Here is a 23,519-nt window from a genome sequence, read left to right on the forward strand (position 1 = left end):
CATAGAAAACGTTAGACGATTAGAATGCAAGATGACTAGTAGTTCTGTTTCTTGAACTATGTGGACATGGCAATGTCATAATCATTTGCATAGATACTTACTTTGGGAAGACTAGTATCGGACAAGACCTATGAAACTTTACTGTAAGAGATGAAAATCTGTCATAAGTAAATTTCATTAAAATTATTAGACACTAAATCCTCAATACCTGAGTGATTTGAGATTACTTGTTTGAGAACTGGTTGCTTTGACGTTGACCAACCGTCGCACCGTAAAAGGAGGCTATAAAGGCAACGCTCAGGTAATCACCTATCAAACGAAGTCTAATCTCAAGATCGCAAGATTGGGATTGTCCTCCCATAAATCAGGATGAGATGCTTAAAAGTTGTACAAGGCCACTCGGAGAGCTAGAAACTGTGAAATGCATGGCCGTGCTCGGATGAATCATAGGCTATGATTATCTGTTTATTTGATCAGTTGAACTCTGAAACCGAGGAACACCTCTGGACATAATAAGGATGACAACTCTTACCTTATGTTCAAGAGCAAGCATCGAGCGACAAAGGAATTAGGAAATGCACACTTGTCCCTAAGGACAAGTGGGAGACTAAAGGAAATAATGCCCTTGGTCCAAGTATGCATTCAATGTTAAGTCTAATAAATGCGGTTCGGTATTAAATAACAAGTTAATAATTCAGTGAGATCAAGTGAGCTGAATGCCTAGCTAGAGGCCGCTTCAGTTCAAGTGGAATTAATGATATTAATCCACAGCTTACTCTTGATTGAACCCGTAGGGTCACACAAATAGTACGTAAACGGATCAAGTATTTAATGGCATTAAATACTCCATCTATGGATATTCGGAATCGATGGATCTTGGTTTCAGTGGGAGCTGAGATCGTCACAGGCAAGAAATGAATACTCCGGAAACGATGATATTGCCGGAAACGGAAATATGGATCGTATCGGAAATATAAATATTATCCAAGTCGTAGATGTTGCCGGAAACGGAAACATGGTACGTATCGGAAAATATTATCGGAAATAGAAATATTGCCGGAATCGGAAATATTGCCGGAAACGGAAATATTGTCTGAATCGGAAATATTATCGGAATCGGAAAATAATTCCGGAAACGGAAATATTAAATATTTGTTCGAAACGGAAATTAATTCCGGAATCGGAAATATTAAATATTGTTCGTATCGGAAATGAATTCCGGAATCGAGAATTTAATCGGAAGCGCATCGTACGAATTAGCATCGGACGAGGCCTGCCAGACGAAGGCCCAGCACAAATCCGGGCCATCGCCCAGCAAGCCAAGCGCAACAACCACACGCCAAGCATGCGACCAGGCCCAGCGCAAAAGCCAGGCCCAGCCGAAGCTTGGGCGCGCGCGCGGGGCTGCGACGAGTGGGCTGGCGCTGTGCGTGGGCCGCAAGGCCTGTGTGCGGTGCTAGCGTATTACTCGAAGTGTGTTACTCGAATCCTAAAGCGTATAGAATTCGTTTAATGATTAAATTCCTAATCCTAAAAGATAAATTAATTAAATAAGAGTTCCACTAGGATTCTAATTTAATTAATTCGTATCCTAGTAGGATTCCAATTCTCTTTCCATACCCCTATAAATATGTGGCCTGGGTTCACAATTTATAACGAGTTTTCAAGTATTCAAAGTGAGTTTTTGAGAGAAAAATTCAGTCACATACCTTGCCTAAAAGTGCCGAAATTATTAGTACCTTAAGGGCGATTCTAGTTGGTCAATCTTAAGGCGGATCCGGACGTGCTGTGGACTATCTACGGAGGGACGACACTTGGAGTCCTAAAGACTTGTTCTTGTTCCGTTCGGGCGCAGCTAGGGAAGGCACGCAACAAAGAGTATGCTTCTAGACTATGCTATATGATTATGTGTAAATAATATGTATTCCTGGCTTAATGGTTGTTTCCGCATGATTTATGAATTGTCATATGTATAATAACCTAACAAGAGTTGCATCCAAAAAATTGAGGAATTAAGTAGTAGAGTAGTATAGTGGTGGATACATTTGATTACGCAAGTTTTGTACGTTCATATATGTTTAAGGAAGTTACATATTGTTTTATTAAAAAAAATAGTAAAATATTACTATGTGGCGGTGATAATATCGAAAGTAGTTGCTATACTATTACAGAGTACTACAGTAAAAAAAAATTATGCACTCTTAATCACATATACTTGATTGATTTTCAAATTTATTTGTATTCTAATTATCCAATATCAGTAGACTACTTTTAAATTTTTATAAAAATCCTACTATGTATTCCATATAATGGATTAATTTTTTATAAAAATATAATCTTATAAGGTGCAAGTTAACAAAATAAATATAGAATCAAATACTTTCTTCTTTTAGTATATATGTATATCTATAAGAGAGGCAAATTAGAGACCACCATTTGTCAGCTCCACATTGATTTCCTCTCTTTTAGTATAGTATATAGATTAATAGATAAAATGGTAGTATTATGTAAATATTTAGACAAAGTCAACAAAACGGAATACATAACTATGTTCATCATACAGTATTAATAATCATCAAAAAATTATAAAAAGCAGAGCTATGTGTGAATATAAAAGTTAAAGTAAAAATTAAAGAGTTACATCTAAAAAATTGAGGAATTACGTAGATGATAGATTAGATTACGCAAGTTTTGCTCATGTTTTAAGAAGTTACATACTTTTTTTTAAAGTAGTAAAATATTACTATCATATCAATGGCGGTAATAATTATCGAATTTAGTTGCTAAATATAATACGTCTAAATATAAAATAGTACAATCATTGGCGGCTATAAATATCGAATTTAGTTGTTAAAATATTATAGAGTACTACATCCACTTTTTTTATACACTCTATACATATTGTATTGATTTTCTAATTTATTTGTATTCTAATATATTATGTAAGTACAAATCGGTAGATTACTGCAAACCTTTTTTTATATAAATATCCTATTACGTACTCCATATAATGGACTAATTTTTTTATAAAAATATAAGCATATTGGTTATATTTGTTAACAAAATATAGAAAAGATTTTACAAAATATACCCCAGGTATAGAATGATTTCTTTTTTTTTGGGAAAATAGAATCAAATACTTTATAAAGTGAAAGTTAACAAAATAAATTTTTTGTTTAATTTTTTTATATCTATAAGAGAGGCCAATCAATGAGTGACATTTATCATCTCCACATTGATTTCCTCTCTTTTAGTATAGTATATATAGATAGATGAGAAAATGGGAAAAAATTTATCCGGATGTATAATAAAGTTTTCTATTGTGATGAAATAAATAAACCATGTTATTTGTATGATCATTCTTCCTTTTTTTTATCAGGTACAAATCTGTATTAGTAGAAGAAAAAAGAATTTGGAAACTACTCCCTCCGTCCCAAAATATTCTTTACGTATTCTATTTTAGGTGTCCAAAATGTTCTTTACATTTCATTTTATATTATCACATAAATGTTTTAATATTCTATCAAAATCTGTGTCCAAAGATTGTTTAACCAATTAAATTCATTGGGGTATTTAATTTTTCATATTTTTCCATTGTGACATTTTTTTTTCATTTTTCCCAATGTCATATTTTTTTAAGGGAACAATGTCAGATTTTTGATAAAAGTGAAAACATTATAAATAAACGTAATTTGCCTTATTTAAACAAAAAAAATAAAGGAATATGAATGTACATTAATTAGAGCATCTCCAATGGTTACATATAGGGACTAGCTTGCAATTTTCATAAATTTTCTAGCTACTAGCCAACCATTGGAGTACATATGAACAATTAGCCAAGTTAAGCAAATTAGCTCTACAAAGCTAATTAGCTTGGGAAAAAAAAGAACGGAAAAGAAAATTTGTTTATTTGATAAACATGTGAATTGTAATAAAAATAAATTTTAAAAAAATGGTTTAAAAACTCAAGCAACTTGCTAACCATTGGAGCAAAATACACATGAAAAAATAGTAGCTTGAAATTCTGATGTGGCAAATGAAAGCAACTTACCAATTAGCTTACCATTAAAGATGCTCTTAGTCGTTAAATCGAATGCAAAATACCAAACACAGAGAATATTTTGAGACGGTGGGAGTACTTTCTTTCTTATAATAATATACTCTACACAAACAAATTTGTTCAGAAGATCTAGAAATATTTTCAAACTTTTAGTTGATAGAATCATAACGGTTCCTTTATTCATCGTTATTTGTTACGTAATATGCATATCTATTTTATTATTGTAAATCTCGTATGGCTAATTATTAATGAAATTATTTTTCCCCATAAAAAAAATTATTGTTACGTAATACAATTCAAAATCTACTAAATTTGTATAATTTGTTTCTTTCATATGAACGAATGTTGGCAGAAGAAATAAAAAGTTTCCGTCTTTATGATAATATTGTTTATGAAAAGGTTGATGTGACGATTAAATTAGAATAGAGAGATAAATACATCCCGGTTGTTGGATGAAAAAGAAAACAAATTACCTTAACAATGATGCAAAATGTGCATTGCATGACTGCTACTTCCTGATATAGAAATTTTAGTAGCATAACACAATCAGGGCACAGTAGAAATAACTACGAAGTATTATTAACTAGGTTAGGTCCCGTACAACGCATGGTTATTACTAAAATACTTCCTCCATTTTTTAAGACCTGTAACGTTTGGATTTTTGCCACTATTCATATAATCTACTTTGACTATTCGTAGTGTTTTTTATATAAGATAAAATATAGTCATGTGTGATCTTGTTAGATTCGTCTCAATGTGTATTTTCAAAATATCAACTTTTTATAATTTTTGCATAAAGAGAATTTAAGATATAAATGATCAAAGTTGTGCATTGGCATGCGTGAAACTAACAAACGTTGCGAGTATTAAAAGACGGAGGAAGTATTAAATAAAAGACTTGGGATATTAGGAAAACGTGAAAGTAAAAAGAATATATGCAAACGTATGAATTCATAGTGTATAAAATAAATATCCAAATAAGCTAAATATGCATATTAGTACAATACGGAGTACAAAGTTACGGATTATATAGTTGTATACTTACCACTTATTATTATTTTAATTAACATCCGTACTCACCGTGTATTATTATTAGACTAACATTAGAAATCAATTCTTCAATATTATATAAATTAATTAAAAAGTTATAACAATACATAAATAAAATCAAATTGTAAAGGAGAAAATAATATTGATTCATTTTTCTTCCAATAATATATCATGTACTACGTAGTTACATTTATGGTTGTGAGAAAAAAATTCCCCTAACTTTCATTGATTGTGTATTGTCATTATATATACAAACTATTTGTTGTACAATAGCGTGATATGAGGCTATTAATTATGAATCTAATTAATACATAATATTTACAAAATAACTGCATATTCTATCAATGGTAATTCAATTATATTTTTATTTCATTTTTTATCTTAATTTCCTAAAAAAATGCAAGTAAAATCTTTTTAAAAAAAAAAAAAAATTGACGGGAAAAAATCGTACCAGAAAATGACACGTGTCATTCCTAGTGTCTCTTTTAGTATATAGTACGGAGTAATAGATTAAATATACACAAGTCGACATCAACATTTTAATGTTCGAATGTCGACCCATTACAATAAAACAAATTCTAAAAAGTATTGGACCAATTTTAATGTTGAATTGTAGTATTCCGTAATTGATATAGGTAATAATATAAATGCGAAAGCCGTCAATATCAACCAAACGCAACAATAATGATGAAGGTTGTTAAAATTTAATTAGGTGATGGTTTATTTGGGTCGTAGTGGGTTGTGCTGGTCGAGTGGGTCTGATGGATTTGCATATTTTGGTACTTGACGTGATTTAGGTGGGTTTGGTAGATTTAGACGGGTTTTGGGGCTGATGTGAGTCAGGTGAGTTTATTAGGTTTGGGCAATTACTTAAGTGTTAAAAAAAATTACAAAATTCATATGAATTTAAATTAATTTATTTTTATGTCATTGACATGCTTACATTTTCTTTTTGAATGTACATTGACATGCTTACATAAATGTAGTTAATGTATATATTTAAACAATAAAATTAAAATTAATTACCATTTTAAACTACAAAATAGTTTAAATTATGATGGCGGGTCAGGTGGGTCACAAGGTTAGGTGCGTCAATCTAAATTGGTTGTGTTTCGTGGGTTAGGTTGGGTGGATCGGGTGTGCCATGGTGGGTGTGTGTTGGGTCGGGTGGGGAGGGTCCAAATGGGTTGTATGGCAAAAACTCGACTTGTGAGGTTACAAAACAACAACAACAAAATATCTGAATTAGATGAGTTGTCATTGATCATAAGTGGATCAGACCACATGACCCACTATGAACTGTGTCAAGATGGGTTGAGTCAGACCCGTCCCACTGATCATCTCTCCATAGTAAAGAACAGTGAACATACGGAGTATCAAACATGTTCTAACTGATGCAAAAGAAAAATCAAATAATGTAAATAAAGAACGCAGAGATTAACGTGGTTCACTAACAATGTGTTAGCTACGTCCGCAGGAAGAGCGGAGTAAAGTTTTATTGATCTTGAGGAGTACAGATTACAGAATACAACTAGGTTATGGCCGAGAGAGTTTATATATTACTCTATAAAGAAATACGAAAAAGCTCAGAAAATAGACATGCTGGGGCGTTACAGTAAAAGATTTGACCGATTCAAGGCATATTCTAACAAAACATATGCTAAGAGTTAGTCCTACGGATCTGGACCAGATGATACTGGTCGAGCCCACATGATGTGAACTCCACATGTCCAAGAAACAATGACCGTGATCGGAGTAAAAAGGTCCACATTTTGAGCATAATAGAAATGTACTCCTACTAGTCTACTACTACCAGTGAGGCAGTGAGTTGTGAAAATGATGCTACCTCATAGTACTACTATTCGGTAGATGCTCTGCTTTGCTAGCCACTCGTTTTTTTATAGTCGTTAACAGCTACACTTTTTCATTTTCGATCATTCATTCCCATCAACACCTTTTTATTTTCGGCTATTTGTGTGAAGTGAACCAGTCTGTTCAAACTCCTTCCAACTGGAACCGTCAAAAACTGACCCAAATCCAACCTGAACCGACTGAACACGTAATCGATTATGACCCGATTTTTTGGTAAAATATGTAATCCAAAACTCGACCCAAAAAAATCGATAACCGATTTTAACCCGATGTTGTATGACCCGAACCTGAACCTGACACCCGACCGAAAGAAAATCGATAACCGAACAGACCCGACTGAACAATGATCTGAACCTGATTCAATACCCGACAATGACCTTAACCAGATTTTTACCACATAGCCTGTAGTGACTTGACATGTGCAGTAAATATTTTACGCTTGAATATTTTGAGATGACCAAATCAGTTATTGACTCAATCTTAACCCGTGTTCGAGAGTGAACCCGACCTGAATTTTAACCGACCCGGAAGTTATCCTATCCAAACTTGATCCCGAACCCGAGATTAAATGTTACAAACCCGACTATATAAGACCCAAACCTGAAATTGAACCCCACCTGAACATGACTCGACACGAACCCGACTTGTACCCGAAATGATAAAATCCGACTTGACCAGACCAAAAACCAACCTGACCTGCACCCGAATGATAAAGTGACCCGACACGACACGACACGACCCGACCTGTTCATGATCCGAGACCCGAGATGAACCGACCCAGACTCGACCCGATGACCAGTTTTGACAGCTCTACTTCCAACCCCAACTTTTACAAAATTGGCAAACCATGATTACCAATACATGAAACGGAGTTACATTATGCAAAACATGCCGTAAACATGGTTGTAGATCGGGTCAGGCTTCGGGATGGGCTCAAGGCCTGATCGGGTCCGGCCCATTCCACTGCCGAAAATTTTAAGATAGAGCCCAAACCTGGTCTAAGCCCACATGTCGTGGTGCTGGATCGGGCTATTATGCCTAAGCATAATTTTACTAAATTTAGCGCGATATATCGTGTTGTGCCTTCATACCCACGACTTTGTGTTCGTATCAAGCCTTACTTTTTCGTGCCCGGACCGGGTCGAATTTCGTGTTGAGCCGAGTTGGGCCTCAGGCCCACAACACCATCTTACGTGATGGTGGTCGTCCGGCAGAGGCGATGGAGTATGGAAGATGTTATTTCATAAACTAGACCGATTTCACATTCTTTTGAGGTTCCAAGTTAGTTTCAACAAACAAGCCTTTTCCAAGACCATTTTGGGTTTGCCTTGCTTGATAGGGAAGCACCATTGCCAATAGTCCCCCCTCCCTCAAAGGGGATGTCGGCTAGCTTGAATCATTAATTCCTCATGCACCTACAAAATTCCATGTTGCAAATAACACCAAATAATCATAAAGAAGTAAAAGACAATATTAGCCTACCATATTTTTGTTTTTCCAACCCTATCAACTTTAGCTCTATAGAGGAAATAGACTAAAAAGCAAAAAAGATAGCATAAATGGCACCAATAAATAATATCCTCCTAAAAACTTTCTTTACAAAATTTATCCTTCTTTTGCCTATATGAAATACAACAGTAAAAAAAAACATTAACCCTAGATTAGGGACATATAAGAATGAACAAATGATATAGAGAAAAAGTAAATTTATCTTTACATTAAGTAGCCTAATCATACCAATTATCAAAGCCTAAAAATGGACCCCCTTTTACACCACACCATCCATCCTACACTATCATGTGATTCCATATATATCGTCCGTTACACTCATCGTCTGTACCAAACCCAAATCGTTTACTCACCATTCATCACGATAACCATGGGTCCGAACCATTCAATCATGTAAGTCCTTACTATCCTAGCCACATATCATCACGATAACCATGGGTCCGAACCATTTGATCATGTGGTCCGAACCATCCTAGCCACAAACGGTTATTGTGGGACAGGGTGTGTCATAGAGGGAGCTGGGAAGAACCAAGGGTTTCATGTTCAAACCGTTTTATAGTATCAGCAAGTTTCTTCATGTTTTCATCATAAACATAAGGCAACCTTTCATGGATTTGTATCTTTTTCTTGGCCGAAGTTGGGAGGAATACACGGCATGGCTCACCTACGACTTGGATCGAGTTATGGTAATGGTAGTACCGGATTTTAGTCTCGGTGTGGTGGAGTGACTTCCCAACTATGTTCTCTGACATGTGAACGCCGGTGGCTAACACATTTCTTGCTTGGATCGCGTATTTTCTGTCTCGCCTGATTTTGGTCCTCCAGTCTCTGAACAGCAACTTCTCAAACCCCCATTCCCTGAAAAGATAGTAAATATTACAGGAAATAATGTTAATAATATATTTGAGTAAATGCCAAAGAGGAAGACTTTCTATGATAAAGATGGGAGCAACTAGCAATGTATGGGGCTTATGGAGTTATGGGCACGGGACTGATTAAAAAAAATATCAGTGAACATAGAGACAAACATAACTCAAGAATAGGATCACCACATGGATCAAAATCAATATGGGGGTCACTAAAATATTTTAAACAAAATAAATAAAAAGTACTTGGTACAAGAAAATCAAATTTCTAGTTTACCACATACAAGTATAGTACTACAGTGCAATAACCAAGCAAGGTCTCGATTAGTGGTAAATGTTTGACCATATAACCTCAAAGTTATGGGATTAAACCTATGAGTTTGTATGCCTAGCTGGCTGGAAATAACTATGCGAGACACCAATTCAGTAGGGTCCTTTGTTACCTTCTTTTTTAAAAAAATTTGCAATAACTCATATGGAGTAATATAGGAAGGTTAAACAAATCTCAGCTTTGTGGTTCATATTGTGCAACTCTCGAAACCTGTTTCCAACACAAGTCACTAACTAATAACTATATTACCAACTGAATGTGACATTCTTCAACTTCATAGTACCATTAACCGAAACGTAACAGAAGGGGAAAAAATGGCGAAGCGGCCTCAGAAAACTACATTGTTCTGTTCCTAATACTCTTCCTTATAACATCTGAAGATTAAAGAAAACACCACAAAGTGACCAAGGATAAGGCCGTAGTCGATCAGTTATCATCATCTCAACACAGTTACTTGAAACTGTTAATTTATCCTTTTTACTGATTAAGTGAAAGTAAAAGAGCTTCGCCTAGTGACAGAAGAACATTATTTCGAGCCTGAGTCCTTTACCTTTTTTTGTTCCCATAAGCATTTTATTTTACAATGAGCAGATGTAATCCACTCCCCTTTAGCATTTCTTTTCTTCTAAAACAAAAAAAGTGTAGCTTTCCTTTTCCCCTTTTCCATTTTGTAGGAAATCCTCATTACCAAGAAACAAAGGAGAAGTATGTGGTGCAACTTCCACAGCACCCACCACATGGGGTTTCAACATATATTCACCATGAACGCTCAACATCGATTAGTATGCTTAAAACCTAAAATTACGGTTCTTACAGAACAAGTATGAGCAAAGTTTTCGTTCACCCTGATATTGGCAACAAATACGTGCAAGCTCTAGCACCTAAATACATTTCACACTTCTTAAGCTCGAACTCCATGGTAACATAGATCTAATTTGACCTCCAAACAAAAGAAAAGTAGGGAAAAGATTTAAGCATAATAATGATGCTTTCTACGCAAGACACCAAGAAAAAAATAGTGCTAAGTGCTTGGCAGCTAGACCCCTCCCTGTATTGATGCCCTTTTCACTTTCCACACAAAAGGAAGTCAATAATTTTTTTTTGTTATTCCATTCCTAAGATTCTCAATTTCTCACAACCCCCATTGAAGGACTAAATGCAAGCAAATTGCAAGCAAAAGATGGGTGGAGATCAAGTTACAAGGCAATAAAATGCACATGAAATCATACATTTGTAACTTTCAAGTAAGGCCTTATACTCTTCACCAGTCCTAGTAAGATTTTGATTTTTCTAGTTTCTAGTCGGGTCTGATCCTGGTATAATTTGGTCTGATCTTTCTGGTCTGATTAAATAAGCCATGAGAATAAAGTGAATAGAACAAAACTTAAGCCAACTTGGATCGTATTGCAAACAGCCGACACTTCCTCACCCTTAATTCATCGATGATGAACAACAATATCGAATGTGAGGCCTTCGCTCACACCATGACTAACGCCACATAAGGCGGCTTTGCCAAGTTTATAATATTGCATTACTTGGAAGAATGTTTTGCTTGACTATTCAATTACTAATTTCAGAATAAAAAATGGTGTTTCGCCTAATTCGAAATAAAAAATACACCGTCTAGCTTAAGAACATTAACTAACAAACAAACTTTAGTCTTCTTCCTGTCAATTTTCAGCATTTTTTAACAAATTAATCACCCCACTTGCAACTCATTCTCACTAGATCTCTCTAATTTGACCCTCATTCCCAATCAAAACCAACAGAGAATGTTTCCCCATAATACAGAACACACTAATTAAACAATTAACATAATTAAACAGTCCTGATTTATCATTGTTTCTCTGAATTGTCTCCATTATCAAACAAAAAACCCTAATCAAACAAGAGTTAACAAACAAAATAACACCACCAACACAAAAATCCCAGAATCTTAACCCAAATCAAATCAACTAATTAGTGCAAAGATTTAACCCATATCAAATCAACTATTAGTGCAAAGAGAGAGTCAATCAACCCATAATTCATTGAAATTAACCCAGTAAACCCCACAAATAATTGAAATAAATCCAGAAAACCCCACAAATCATTGTAATTAACCCAGAAAAGCTCATAATTAACTGATTCAACCCAGAAAAACCCAGAATAGTTAAAGAAATAAACCCCAGAATCATCATACAAACAAACCATATCAAATCAAGAATCAATCAACCATAACTAATCAAAAGTAACCCATAATTAAATCAAAATAAAACCAGAGAAACCCAAAATTAATAAAAAAAAAAAAAAATTACCTGGAATAATCTTGGGAGGAATCATTCTTGAAGCAAAGAGCACTGGACATAGGATTCTGCTCAATAGTAATCTGAGTAAAACCATCAAACTCCTTCATAACACTCTTAAGCGAGCTCCCTTGTGGCACATACATATACTCATCCACATCAAAATAAAACGTCCATTTCGCCGAAAATCTATACCTATGCAAGCAATCATTCACCACCAAAAACTGATTATAATAATACCCATCAAAATTCTCTTGCTCCCTAATATCCTGAATTGTCACTCTCCCCTTCTTCACCCACGGTTCTAGAACCTTCCTAACGTCGTCGGTAACCCCACCGGCGTCATGGAACACGAAATGCGACTTCTCGCCGAACAGCCAAGCGTGGTACGCCACCCACTCGCGGATCCTCGCCGCGCTGATGTTGCCGTAGAGGGAGGAGCCGCAGTAGAGGTAGTCCAGCGCCGGGGCGGAGGTGTATAATGCATTGTTATACGTTCCGATTGATTCTTCGAGAACGGTGAACTTCTCGAAGAATCTAGGGGAAGGGGAGTAGTAAGCGTAGAGGTTAAGCTTTCCGCCGGAGTTATCGGCGTTTGGGTTCGTCGGAAATGTGCAGTTTACGACGACGACGGTGTACACTCTGCCGTACCCCCAGTCAGGGAGGATTTTAAAGGCTTTTGCTCGGGTTGGTGGTTGGGTTGCGTTGTTTGGGACCCACTCACACTTGTACCACGGCTGACCGTACACGTGGATAGGCTTCGAGGCTAATCCGACGACGGAGAATGTCGCCGGTCCTCCTCTGTAAGCTCCCATTTGAACAAAAAGTGCGGCGGCGTTGCCATACGGTTTGAACTCCCTCTTGTTCGGGTCTCGCGGTGGCAGCTTCCGGGGTTCGTTAACGGCGGAGAGAGAAAGTAACGCGGTGGTTTTCGCCGTGGTTGCGGTGGTGGTGTTGAGAAGGTCGTTAGTGGTTGTTGTTTTTGGTTTTTCGGTGGTGGTGGCGGAGAGAGAAAGTAACGCGGTGGTTTTCCCGGTGGCGGTGGTGTTAAGAAGGTGGTTAGTTGTGGTTGTTTTTGCGGTGGAAAGAGGGGGGTTAGAACAGTGACAAGAATAAGAGGAGAGAGAAAGAAGGTGGTCATAGTAAGGCTGAAGATTCCAAACAAGTAAAACGAGAGTGAGAGTTAAAAGGGTGGCAAGAACAGGTTTCGTCTCAAAGCATAAAAGTAGTTTTCCGACGGGTTTGCCGGTGACTCCGCCGGTAAAAGACCCTTGTTTCTTCATTGAAATTGGGTGTTTTTCTTGAATTTTTAGGGTGGTGAAGTGAGGACTGAGGAGGAGGGAGAATGGGGGGATTTAAGGTGGAAGTGGAGTGAGGAGGTGGAAAGAGAAGAAGGTGGTGAGCTGGCAAGCGGAGGTGCAACCGACAGACAAAGGTTCAAAGGAAGACGGCCATGTGATTTGCTGGCAATTTAATCATTTCGAAAACTCGTTTTTTATGAGGAGAGAGAATTTTACAACCCAGAAAAAATGCTATTCTGGTATTACAAAAATGGAGGAGGGGTGTGGTAGCTTTATATTGACTTTGCTTTCACTGCAGAATAATGTCGTGAGATTTGGCTTGAATTTCGATTAGGGCTTGGAATTTTTAAGTAAATCTTTGGATTCTTTTTTGGTGATCTTAGATTTTTAGCTTTTGCGGAGTAATAGTTGTTGTTGTGTAAAAATCAGTCCGGATTAGAAAATAAATTGACCTCGGATCGGATCGGATCAGAGGTAGTTAGTCCGGTCTCTGGGTTGAGAAATATAATTTTTCGGTTATCGGTTTTGTTCGGTACAAAACCCTTTAAAATTGGGTATTGACTATTGAACATGACTTTTTCTTGAAAAATATAAACTATTTAAAAAGCTAATTTCCTTCTTTATTACTCCCTCCGTTCCTAAATAAGTGTCACATTTCCTTTTTTGGCGTTTTCTTATAAGTGTCACATTTCTATTTTTGAACATATATTTTTCCCATTTTTCCATACACTTTTCACACTTTTCCATACACGTTTCCCACTTTTCTATAAATCATGATTACTTTTACTTACACATTCTACACTTTTCCACTTTTCAATCCCCACATCCACTTTTATTTGTACTTTATTCAATTAAAAAATTATCTACTTTATCCTTTCCCCAAAAAAACATTCCCAATCATTAACTCTTACACACTTTACAATTTTATTAATTACCGCGCCGAAGCCCAAATGTGACACTTATTTAGGAACGGAAGGAGTATGTTGAAAATATTACTATATTATGAGATATTTTTTTATCTTTCAAAAAAAGAGTTAAACCATTATTTTATTTAGTAATGCATATTTATTTACTACTGCATTTTGTAGAAAACAAAAATATAGAGATAAGCCACCCAAAGTTGTTAGGATCGGATCCCGCATTGGATCGGTGATGAGGTAGTATCGAGGTGGTAGAATCTGATCGTATGATTGTAAGATCCTACAAAATTGTTAAAGGAGTAAGAAAAATGGTGGTAAATGAATAAATACATCAAGTATCTTTCAAACAATATAGATGTTGAACACATAATGTTATACTTTAAAACCAATATGGCTTCTTGATAGTTATATAGATTAGAGAAGAGGAATATTTTCGTTTATGAAGTTGGGTTATCGATTTTTAGGCTTAAAGAGTAAGTTAGTTGTTTTAGGGATAAATTTTAATAAGTCAAAAAGTAGGATCGACTTATCCTAACCGTTCTTACTCTAATCATGTACGATCCTACTCCGATCTTAACCGATTCTGCAGCAATCTAAGTGAAAAGTAGGATGTTAATCCAAAAATTGGAGGGGGAGTAGTAGCTTTTTATTGACTTTGCTTTCACTGCAGAGTAACTGAATAAGCCAATTCATTGGTTTATTTATCGTTAGATTTGGCTTGGATTTCGACTAGGGCTTTGAATTTTTTAGGTAAATCTTTGGATTCTTTTTGGTGATCTTAGATTTTTAGCTTTTAATAGTTATTGTTGTGCAAAAATCAGTCCGGATTAGAAAATAAATTGACTTCGGATCAGAGGTAGTAAGTTTGGTATGTGTGTTGAGAAATATAATTTTCCGATTATCGGTTCTGCTCGGTATAAAACCCTTTAAAACTGGGTATTGAACATGATCTTTTTTTGAAAAATATATAATATAAACTATTTAAAAAGCTAATTTCCTCCTTTAATATGTTGCAAATATTACTGTATTATGAGATGTTTTACTTTATCTTTCAAAAAAAGAGTTAAACAATTATTTTTCTAGGTATATATGTTTATTTTCTACTGTATTTTGTAGAAAAAACCGGTCCGGACTGAAAAACTGGATCAAACTTGATGCAATCGGTTCGATATCTAGGTTGAGAAATATTATCTTTCGGTATTTGTTTTGGTTCGGCTCGGTTCAATCCGGTCCAAAACCCCTTAAAACTGGGTATTGAACATGACCTTTTTCTTAAAAAAAATATATAATAAGTACAAATTACGAAGTATTTAAAGCTAATTTCCTCCTTTAGTATGTTGAAAATATTACTATATTATGAGATGTTTTACTTTATCTTTTAAGGAAAGAGTTAAAATAATTATTTATCTAGGTATACATGTTTATTTTCTACTGCATTTTGTAGAAGAAAAAAAAATATAGAGATAGGCCACCCAAAGTTGTTAGGATCGGATCCCGCCTTGGATCGGTGAGGAGGTAGAATCGAGGCGGTAAAATCTGATCGTGGGATCGTAAGATCCTACCAAATTGTTAAAAGGAGTAAGAAAAATGGTGCTAAATGAATAAGTACATGCATCAAGTATCTTTCAAACAATATGGATGTTAAACACATATTATCCTTTTCTCAGATATAAATGTTGATATTTTAAAACGAATATGGCTTTGTAATAGTTATATAGATTAGAGAAGAGAAACATTTTCGTTATGAAGTTGGGTTATCAATTTTTAGGCTTAAAGAGAAAGTTAGTGGTTTGAGGGATAAATTTTAATAAGTCAAAAAGTAGGAGCGACTTATCCTAACCGATCCTTCACGATCTTGTACGATCCTGACCAATCCTACAGCAAACTAAGTGAAAAGTAGGATCTTACGTTCCTATTCCGATCCTAGCGGTCCTGCTACGATCCCACCATCTTTGTCATTCTGCTTGCGATCTGGATCGTTTTGCAATTCTAACAACAATGGTACAACCGATCCAAAATTGGTCCTGTCTGGTTCGAATTTTGGACCATTTTATCCGGTTTGGGTCTAGTCCACGCATAACCGGTTCGGTCCAGGTTTGGACCGGTGAACACCCCTGGTTGTTGTTAGACCTCGCACAATAGATCCGACCCGAATAATCCGATTAAATTTAAATTGAAAATATATTTGGAATTGGATGATCTGAAAACGCCTTTATTATAACGGATGGAAGAAAGATACTTTCTCCACACCTTTTTGTTTGCCCTATTGCCAAAATTCACTTTATTAATAATTAGGTGTAAAATTTGTACATGAGTTGATAAAGTGAGTCAACAATGAGAGAGGTAGAGAGAGGGAAAGAGGGAACATTTACGAAGTACTCCATCCGTTCCTAAATAAGTGTCCACTTTGGACATTTACGCGGGATTTAATAAAACTGAATTGTGGGTAAGAGTTAATGATTGAGAATGTTTTTTTTTTGGGAAAGAAAAAAGTAGATAATTGTTTATTGATAAAGTACAAATAAAGGTGGATGTGGTGATTGAAAAGTGGGAAAAGTGTAGAATGTGTAAGAAAAAGTAATAATGATTTATGGAAAGTGGGAAAAGTATGTGGAAAAGTTGAAAAAGTGTATGGAAAAGTGGAAAAAGTGTATGTTCAAAAATGGAAAGTGGACACTTATAAGGGAACGCTATTTTTGAAAAGTGGACACTTATTTAGGAACGGAGGGAGTATAATTTAAAGTATAAAACAATCAATGTCTTCCTTCAAAAAAATAATAAAAAAAAAGTACAAAACAATCTCAAAGGGAAACCACAAAGTGGAATATGGGGCAAACAAAAAAGGAGTGAGAGAGTAATAAACAACACATAGTTTAACGTTATTTACGTCCACAAGTAGAGGTGGAAAAAAAATTATTGATCACGAGAAATAAAAATTACATAACACAAATAGGTTATGACTTAAATAGTTTATATAGTATTCTCTAGAAAGTTGCATAAAAAAACAAAGAACATAGGCCCAAATAATAACTTTAACCCAGAATAACAGATACATTTGTTCTAAAGGGAACTTATATAACTGATTCAAGGCATATTCTAACAGGATGAATTCAAAATCCAACATAATTGACATTGATTAGTTTCCCATAATAAGTTAATTTTTAATATAATGTGACAATGACCCGACCCAACTGTTGAGTCTCGTGCCCAAAATTGGCCCGCGCATGATGTATCCGACCCGATATCGATTTATTACAATAGCGATTGATGTTTGTAAGAAGGGCATACGTTTGCAATTGTGGCCTTGTGGGTCTCGAACGTTACACAAGAATTAACCTACTTTTGCAAACAAGTTGCAAGATAATTATAAGGTGTGTTTATTATTGTCCAACTTTTATTGTGTATTTAGTAAGCAAGATTTATTTTATTTTAGTTTTCATAAATGAACCTCAAAGACATTAACTAATTATACGAAAGGGAGAATAATTTGAACCTGTAATATATTATTATATACAGACTGTCAGACAATTGACTAAACATTTCAACTATGTATTGTCAGAATATGTTCGCTCTTAATCAGTTAATCACTGTACCAACACCTCATACTAAAACAATACTAAGATAATTATAAATACTTCGTGTCTCTGTATGGTGTAGTCGACATGATGAATGGATATACCGATAAGAAGAACCTAACAATTAGGTATATATGATTGAAAACAAAAGAATTATGAATGATATGATATGATACGATATAGCCGAACAAATTGAATGAGGTGTTGTTGCTTGACTTTCTTCACTCCATGATAGAATGCATTATGCATGTTTGAGCTAATCAGTATAGACGTGTAGTCTTACTAGTCCACATACAAACTTCAAGTACATTTGTTTGTACTATAATCGGCCAAAATACTTATCTCTAAATAAAACAAAATATACTTCTTAGTTTAATGTTTTGGAGGTTATTATGTGAGAGTTGCAAGGAAAATTCACAATACTTTTGTTTTGTATTTGTGTACCAAGAAAATTTGGAGTAGAAATTTTTAAAAGATATCTCTTTTCCATTGTTTATTCAAAGGTGTGGTCAAGTAAAAAAAAATTGTTTGTAGCAACGTACACAAACTCACATGTTCATGGTGCACACAACGGTAAAATGCTATGAGGTGCACCTAAATAGATATTAGATAGGTAATATACTAATGCATACTCCCGCAACCACGAACTAGCCAAATTCTACTCCGGTATGGTTTGAATCGGTAGGATTTGTTCTATTTACCTTATTCTTATTGCTTATTAGACTAGACCATATCAGGAAAAAAAAAAGTACTAATAGAAAACATTCAGATCAGACTAGACTATATTAAACCAGATCATACCAGAAACTAGAAAAATCAGACCAGATCAGGTGAGGAGGACAAAGCCTTACCTGATTTCACCAAGTTTGAGTGTGAGTTGTTCTCTCAGATTTACAAAAAGACCAAGTCGAGTTTGGCTTAATTGAATATTTTGTACTCCGTGTTAGATTTGGAGTTAAAGTTCGAATTTGAGACTTAATATTAGAGAGAAATAGTGTTTTTTTTTTATAAAAAAAAAATGAAAATATTATTGCAAGTCATAAACTAATTTGAAGTTCGATCAACTTCTTGGTAGTTGAACTATAACACCGAGGTTGAACTAGGTTCATTTCACATCAAAGGATATGTTTATCGCTCAAACTGGGGGTGAGCAGAAGTACTGGTTACTCGGTCCCGGACCCAGAATCGCAAAGGACTCGGCGGATTCGGAACCGGAGCCAGTACCGTTGGTTATAACTGGTTCCGGTTCTGGATCTAGATTTCTAGGACCCGATTTCGAGACCAGATACACGATACCAAACGGAAACAAATAGGCTAAAATATACGGAGTAATAATTAATTGTTATTTTGGGTTAAAATTCTAGAAAAAAACAACTTAAAAATTGTAAAGATGATAATTTATTAGAAAAAAAAAACAGAAGTACACAATTCATCTTTAACTTAATTGTTAAATAAGCAAGCATTAATTAAAAGTGAAGGCTAACCTGGTACCAGGTACCGAAACCGGTTCCACCGATTTTTGTACTGGTTCCAAAATATTTTGACCCGGTTCTGATCGGTTCCGATACCGAATCCTTAGATTTTGACCGGATATCCGGACCCGCTCACCCCTAGCTCAAAAAACTCACTCCATATTCTACCACACTAGTAACTAGCTTTTGAGTAATACTTATAGACTTTTTATTATTATTATTATTATTATTATTATTATTATTATTATTATTATTATTATTATTATTATTATTATTATTATTATTATTCAAACTCACAAAAAATTCCCCAAGCCATGTTATCCATACACTCATTTTAGACTTATAAAAAAAAAAATTACAACATTATAATTCAAAAAAATTGGATGTGATATTGTGATGACAATCTCAAGTCTCAATAAACACTCCCAAAAGCATTTGATGTTTCCAATGATATTCATTTTTAAAATAAAAACACCAAAGTAATTGTGTACATCACTCATTAGCCACTCAGCCCACCCCCAATTGTCCCAAGGGCCCAAGGCACCCTGTCTCATTACTGTGATTTTGTGTAATAATTAATGGCTGCATAGGTATGTATCTATCTCTAGATGCATATGAGCTAAAACACACTATATTATACCCATTTTTCTCTCTCCTCTAACCTTTCCCCATTTTCTATCTCATCAAACCCCATTTTATTTTTCTCTCACCATTTTCTCTTTCATCAAAACCTCCACATTCTCTCTCATCAAACTACTATTTTCTCTCATCAAATTACATATTTATCTCTCTTTAAACCTCCAATTTGACTCTGATGGATTCCACAGTGACGGTTACTCATGCGATTCTGGCAAATTTCTAGTCGGATTCGTCAAATTTCTGGTAAGATCTATCGAATTTTTGGTCGGATATGTCAAATTTTGGTCAGATCTATCGATTTTCTGGTCGAATCTGTCAAATTTCTCATCAGTTCCGGCGAATTTTTGATCAGATCCGTCGAATATCTCTCTCCTCTCTTTATGCCAATCCATGTTTATTTGTATGAAATTCGTGAGTTTCCTTTGTAAATTGATCTTTAATACGCATTTATTCAAGGTTCATTTGTTGTGAATTCGTGTTTAATAATTTGTTAGTTTCGTCACCAAATTTGATTGTGACTTTAACTTACATATTGTCGTTAATTGATTTCGTGGTTGGAGATGTTCAAATTAATATATGTAGATGTTCAAATTAATATATGTAGGTGTTCATTTATTTTGAACAACAATTTTATGCTGCGATTTCAGATCTATCACCGTTCATGTTTAATTTATAAAGTTCGATGTTCAGAATTGTAGAATGAACTACATTTGGTAACTTAGTATTATGTTGTTGTTGTTGTTGGTATTGTTGTTGGGATTGTTGTTCGTGGTGGTTGTGGTAGTTATTGCTGAATATTAATTTTGAATTTGTTATGTTCAGTTTATAATTTATCATGTTCAACATATAAAAGATGATGTTCACAAATAATAACACTTTTGTGTGATGTTCAGTTTTTCAACTCTCGTGTTAAACTTATAAAGAATCATGTTCAACTAAATTCAACTTATAAAACTGATATGTTCAACACTTTGGTGTGATGTTTTTCAACGAAATTTAACTTATAAAAATAATATATGTTCAATACTTTTGTGTGATGTTCAATTTCTCAAGTCTCATGTTCAACTTATAAAGAATTATGTACAACTAAATTTAACCTATAAAACTATGACATCTTCAACACTTTGTGTGATGTCCAGTTTCTCTAGTCTTATGTTCAACTTATACAGATCATGTTCAACTAAAAGGCAAGCATCAACATTAATAAAAAAGCATCAACATCAAACAACGAGCCAAAAGCATTCTTTAAAACAGATGTTCATTATTCTTTACTAAAAGATCATGTCCATATTTTATAAGCAGGTGTTCATTATTCTTTACTAAAATATCAAAATTGGTACCTTCTAAATATTGTCATGTTCAGTTTATAACTCATCATGTTCAACTTATAAAAGATGATGTTTAATTTATAAAAGATGATGTTCACAAATAAGAAAAATTTTGTGTGATGTTCAGTTTCTCAAGTCTCGTGTTCAACTTATAACGAATCATGTTCAATTAAATTCAACTTATAAAACTATCATATGTTCATGAATAAGAACACTTTGTGTGATGTTCAGTTTCTCAAGTCTTATGTTCAATTTATACAGAACAATGTTCAACTAACAACATTATGATTTTCATGCAGGAAGGAAAAGGTTAATATGAATGCGCCAACAAAAAAAATAAACCGAAATGGAATATGTGGTATTAAGAGAGGCTGCAAGAATTGAAGGCAAAAACAACAAGAAAAGAATCTGCAAATAAGGAAGCATGTAGAAAGAGGAAAAAGACCGGTGTAGCAAAAAAAGTGAAACCCGAAAGGAAAGAAGCAGAAAATTTAGAAGCATATAGAAATAGAACTAAAATAGAAGAAGCGTATAGAAAAATAGATGACAAGTTCAGTTTTTGAACATGAATGTTCATTAAGTTACTTTAAATGTCCATTTGTTTGTTCCTTATGTGTGCTTGCAGCTTACTCAAATAATGAGATTTTTTTGGGGGAAAACAAGCGTTATACAAAATTTTTTAAAAAAATTAAAATTAAAAATTAAAAAATATTTTTTTTAAAAAAAAAAGAGGAAACAGAATAATGCATTAAAAAAAGGAATGCTGAAACTGCTGAAACAAAGCAGTTGAAGCTCATATGCATGCAAAATTGCATGCATAGCTATGCAGCCAAAAATTTGGGTGATTTTGTGAACCATATAATTACCGGAAGTTAGGCAAAACAAAAAAAAACCCGATCCGAGATACACCCAAATCAAACTCGACCCAAACCAAATTAAATCGGTAAAAAACCGTTTCAAACTCGAATCAGTTCAAATCCAATGTGAGATTAACCCGAACTGAAATTATCCAAATTGAAACAGACACAATTCAAAGTTATCCAAACCGATCCGAATAAAAACATTCACCCGACATTATCCGATGACCCGATTTATCAGCCCTAAAATTATTCTATTTATTACGCAGCACATTGATTTATTGTTCATCTTCTTATAGCCTCATTATAACGTGCGACACGAGAATAAAATTAAGTCTCAATTGTGTTCATGCTTTCCACTTTTTATTTATTTTATATGAGACATAACTGTACGGGTGTGCTACCAGCTAGCAGATAGCACTTTTACCCGTATAGCTAAAAGATTAATAAAACCCGCAATCAGCCTGATAGCTCCTTATCATTCCTTTCTTCTGGCCGATAACAGAACCAGATCTTCTATGGGTAAAGTCAACGGGTCGCTATCTACAGGGTAGGCCCCGATAAATCCGTACACCCGACGCGTTCCTATATATATGGATCACATTTATTGTAAAAGGTACGCAATCCCAATCATTTCACTAAGCCTAAAAACATATATTTCACCATCTCTGACTTTAGCATCGGAGGGGGGATCCTCGAATCACCTCCGAGGCTAGTTTTACCCTTATCTTATGTGCAGGATCTTACCTCAGAATCAAAGTTGTCTTACCAGCTCGGCCTCTCCAACCGTTCTTTATCCATACCGGAACTATTGGCGCTAGAAGGAGGGGACCTCCCGACCTTATGAAAACAGTCGTCATGGATACCTCTGCAACCAACCACAAAAAACCCAAAACGAATGCCAGCCTTTCCCAAGCGGTGACGACCACTTCCATCGCTGCCAATAACCCGCTTGCTCAAGTCGGCCAAGTCACACCCATAACCAACCCTGCCCCACAAACACTCAAATCCCAGATAAGCATTCCCCCAGGTTTCGAAGACCCGAACAAGGTTACCATAGAGGACGAGACGTCTCTAGAAGAGAGAGCGCAGAATTCTCCATCCCCCCCACCTATCCAAAGTAGCCTATCGACGTTGTCTCAGAGGTTTACACCGCAGCAACTCCTGACGGCTTCGGCAGTCATGAAGGTGATGGCTGAGTTGTCCTCAGGGAGTAAGGAAGGAAATCAGGCCGTTGTTGTCGGCTCCCAGCCCAGTCAAATGCCCGTTCGAAATCTTTACGAAACTATGGAGCAAGAGGTAATGTTGCCAGTGCAACCCGAACCCATACTAATCCGCCGCGAGCCAGTGGAAAGAAGGAGGCACAGCTCCAGGCATTGAGAAAGATCTGTTAGGCGTCGGGAATCGGCATCCGAACGGGAGGAATCCATCCCAGTTAGTAGAGAACCCACATC

General features: G+C 35.2%; 1 protein-coding gene across 1 annotated transcript; it reads right to left on the reverse strand.

Annotated features, from left to right (window-relative positions):
• Positions 1 to 8,533: 8,533 nt before the first annotated feature.
• On the reverse strand, positions 8,534 to 13,545 carry LOC110800048 (galactan beta-1,4-galactosyltransferase GALS1). The gene is made up of 2 exons (XM_022005333.2): positions 11,986 to 13,545; positions 8,534 to 9,349 (listed from the first exon to the last, which is right to left on the reverse strand). The coding sequence occupies exons 1-2, from the start codon at positions 13,254 to 13,256 to the stop codon at positions 8,998 to 9,000; spliced, it is 1,623 nt and encodes a 540-aa protein (XP_021861025.1). The 5' UTR covers positions 13,257 to 13,545; the 3' UTR covers positions 8,534 to 8,997.
• Between the last annotated feature and the right edge of the window lie 9,974 nt (positions 13,546 to 23,519).

The sequence above is a fragment of the Spinacia oleracea genome, chromosome 2 (genome assembly GCF_020520425.1).
Source record: "Spinacia oleracea cultivar Varoflay chromosome 2, BTI_SOV_V1, whole genome shotgun sequence".
In the NCBI taxonomy this organism is placed as follows: Eukaryota; Viridiplantae; Streptophyta; class Magnoliopsida; order Caryophyllales; family Amaranthaceae; genus Spinacia; species Spinacia oleracea.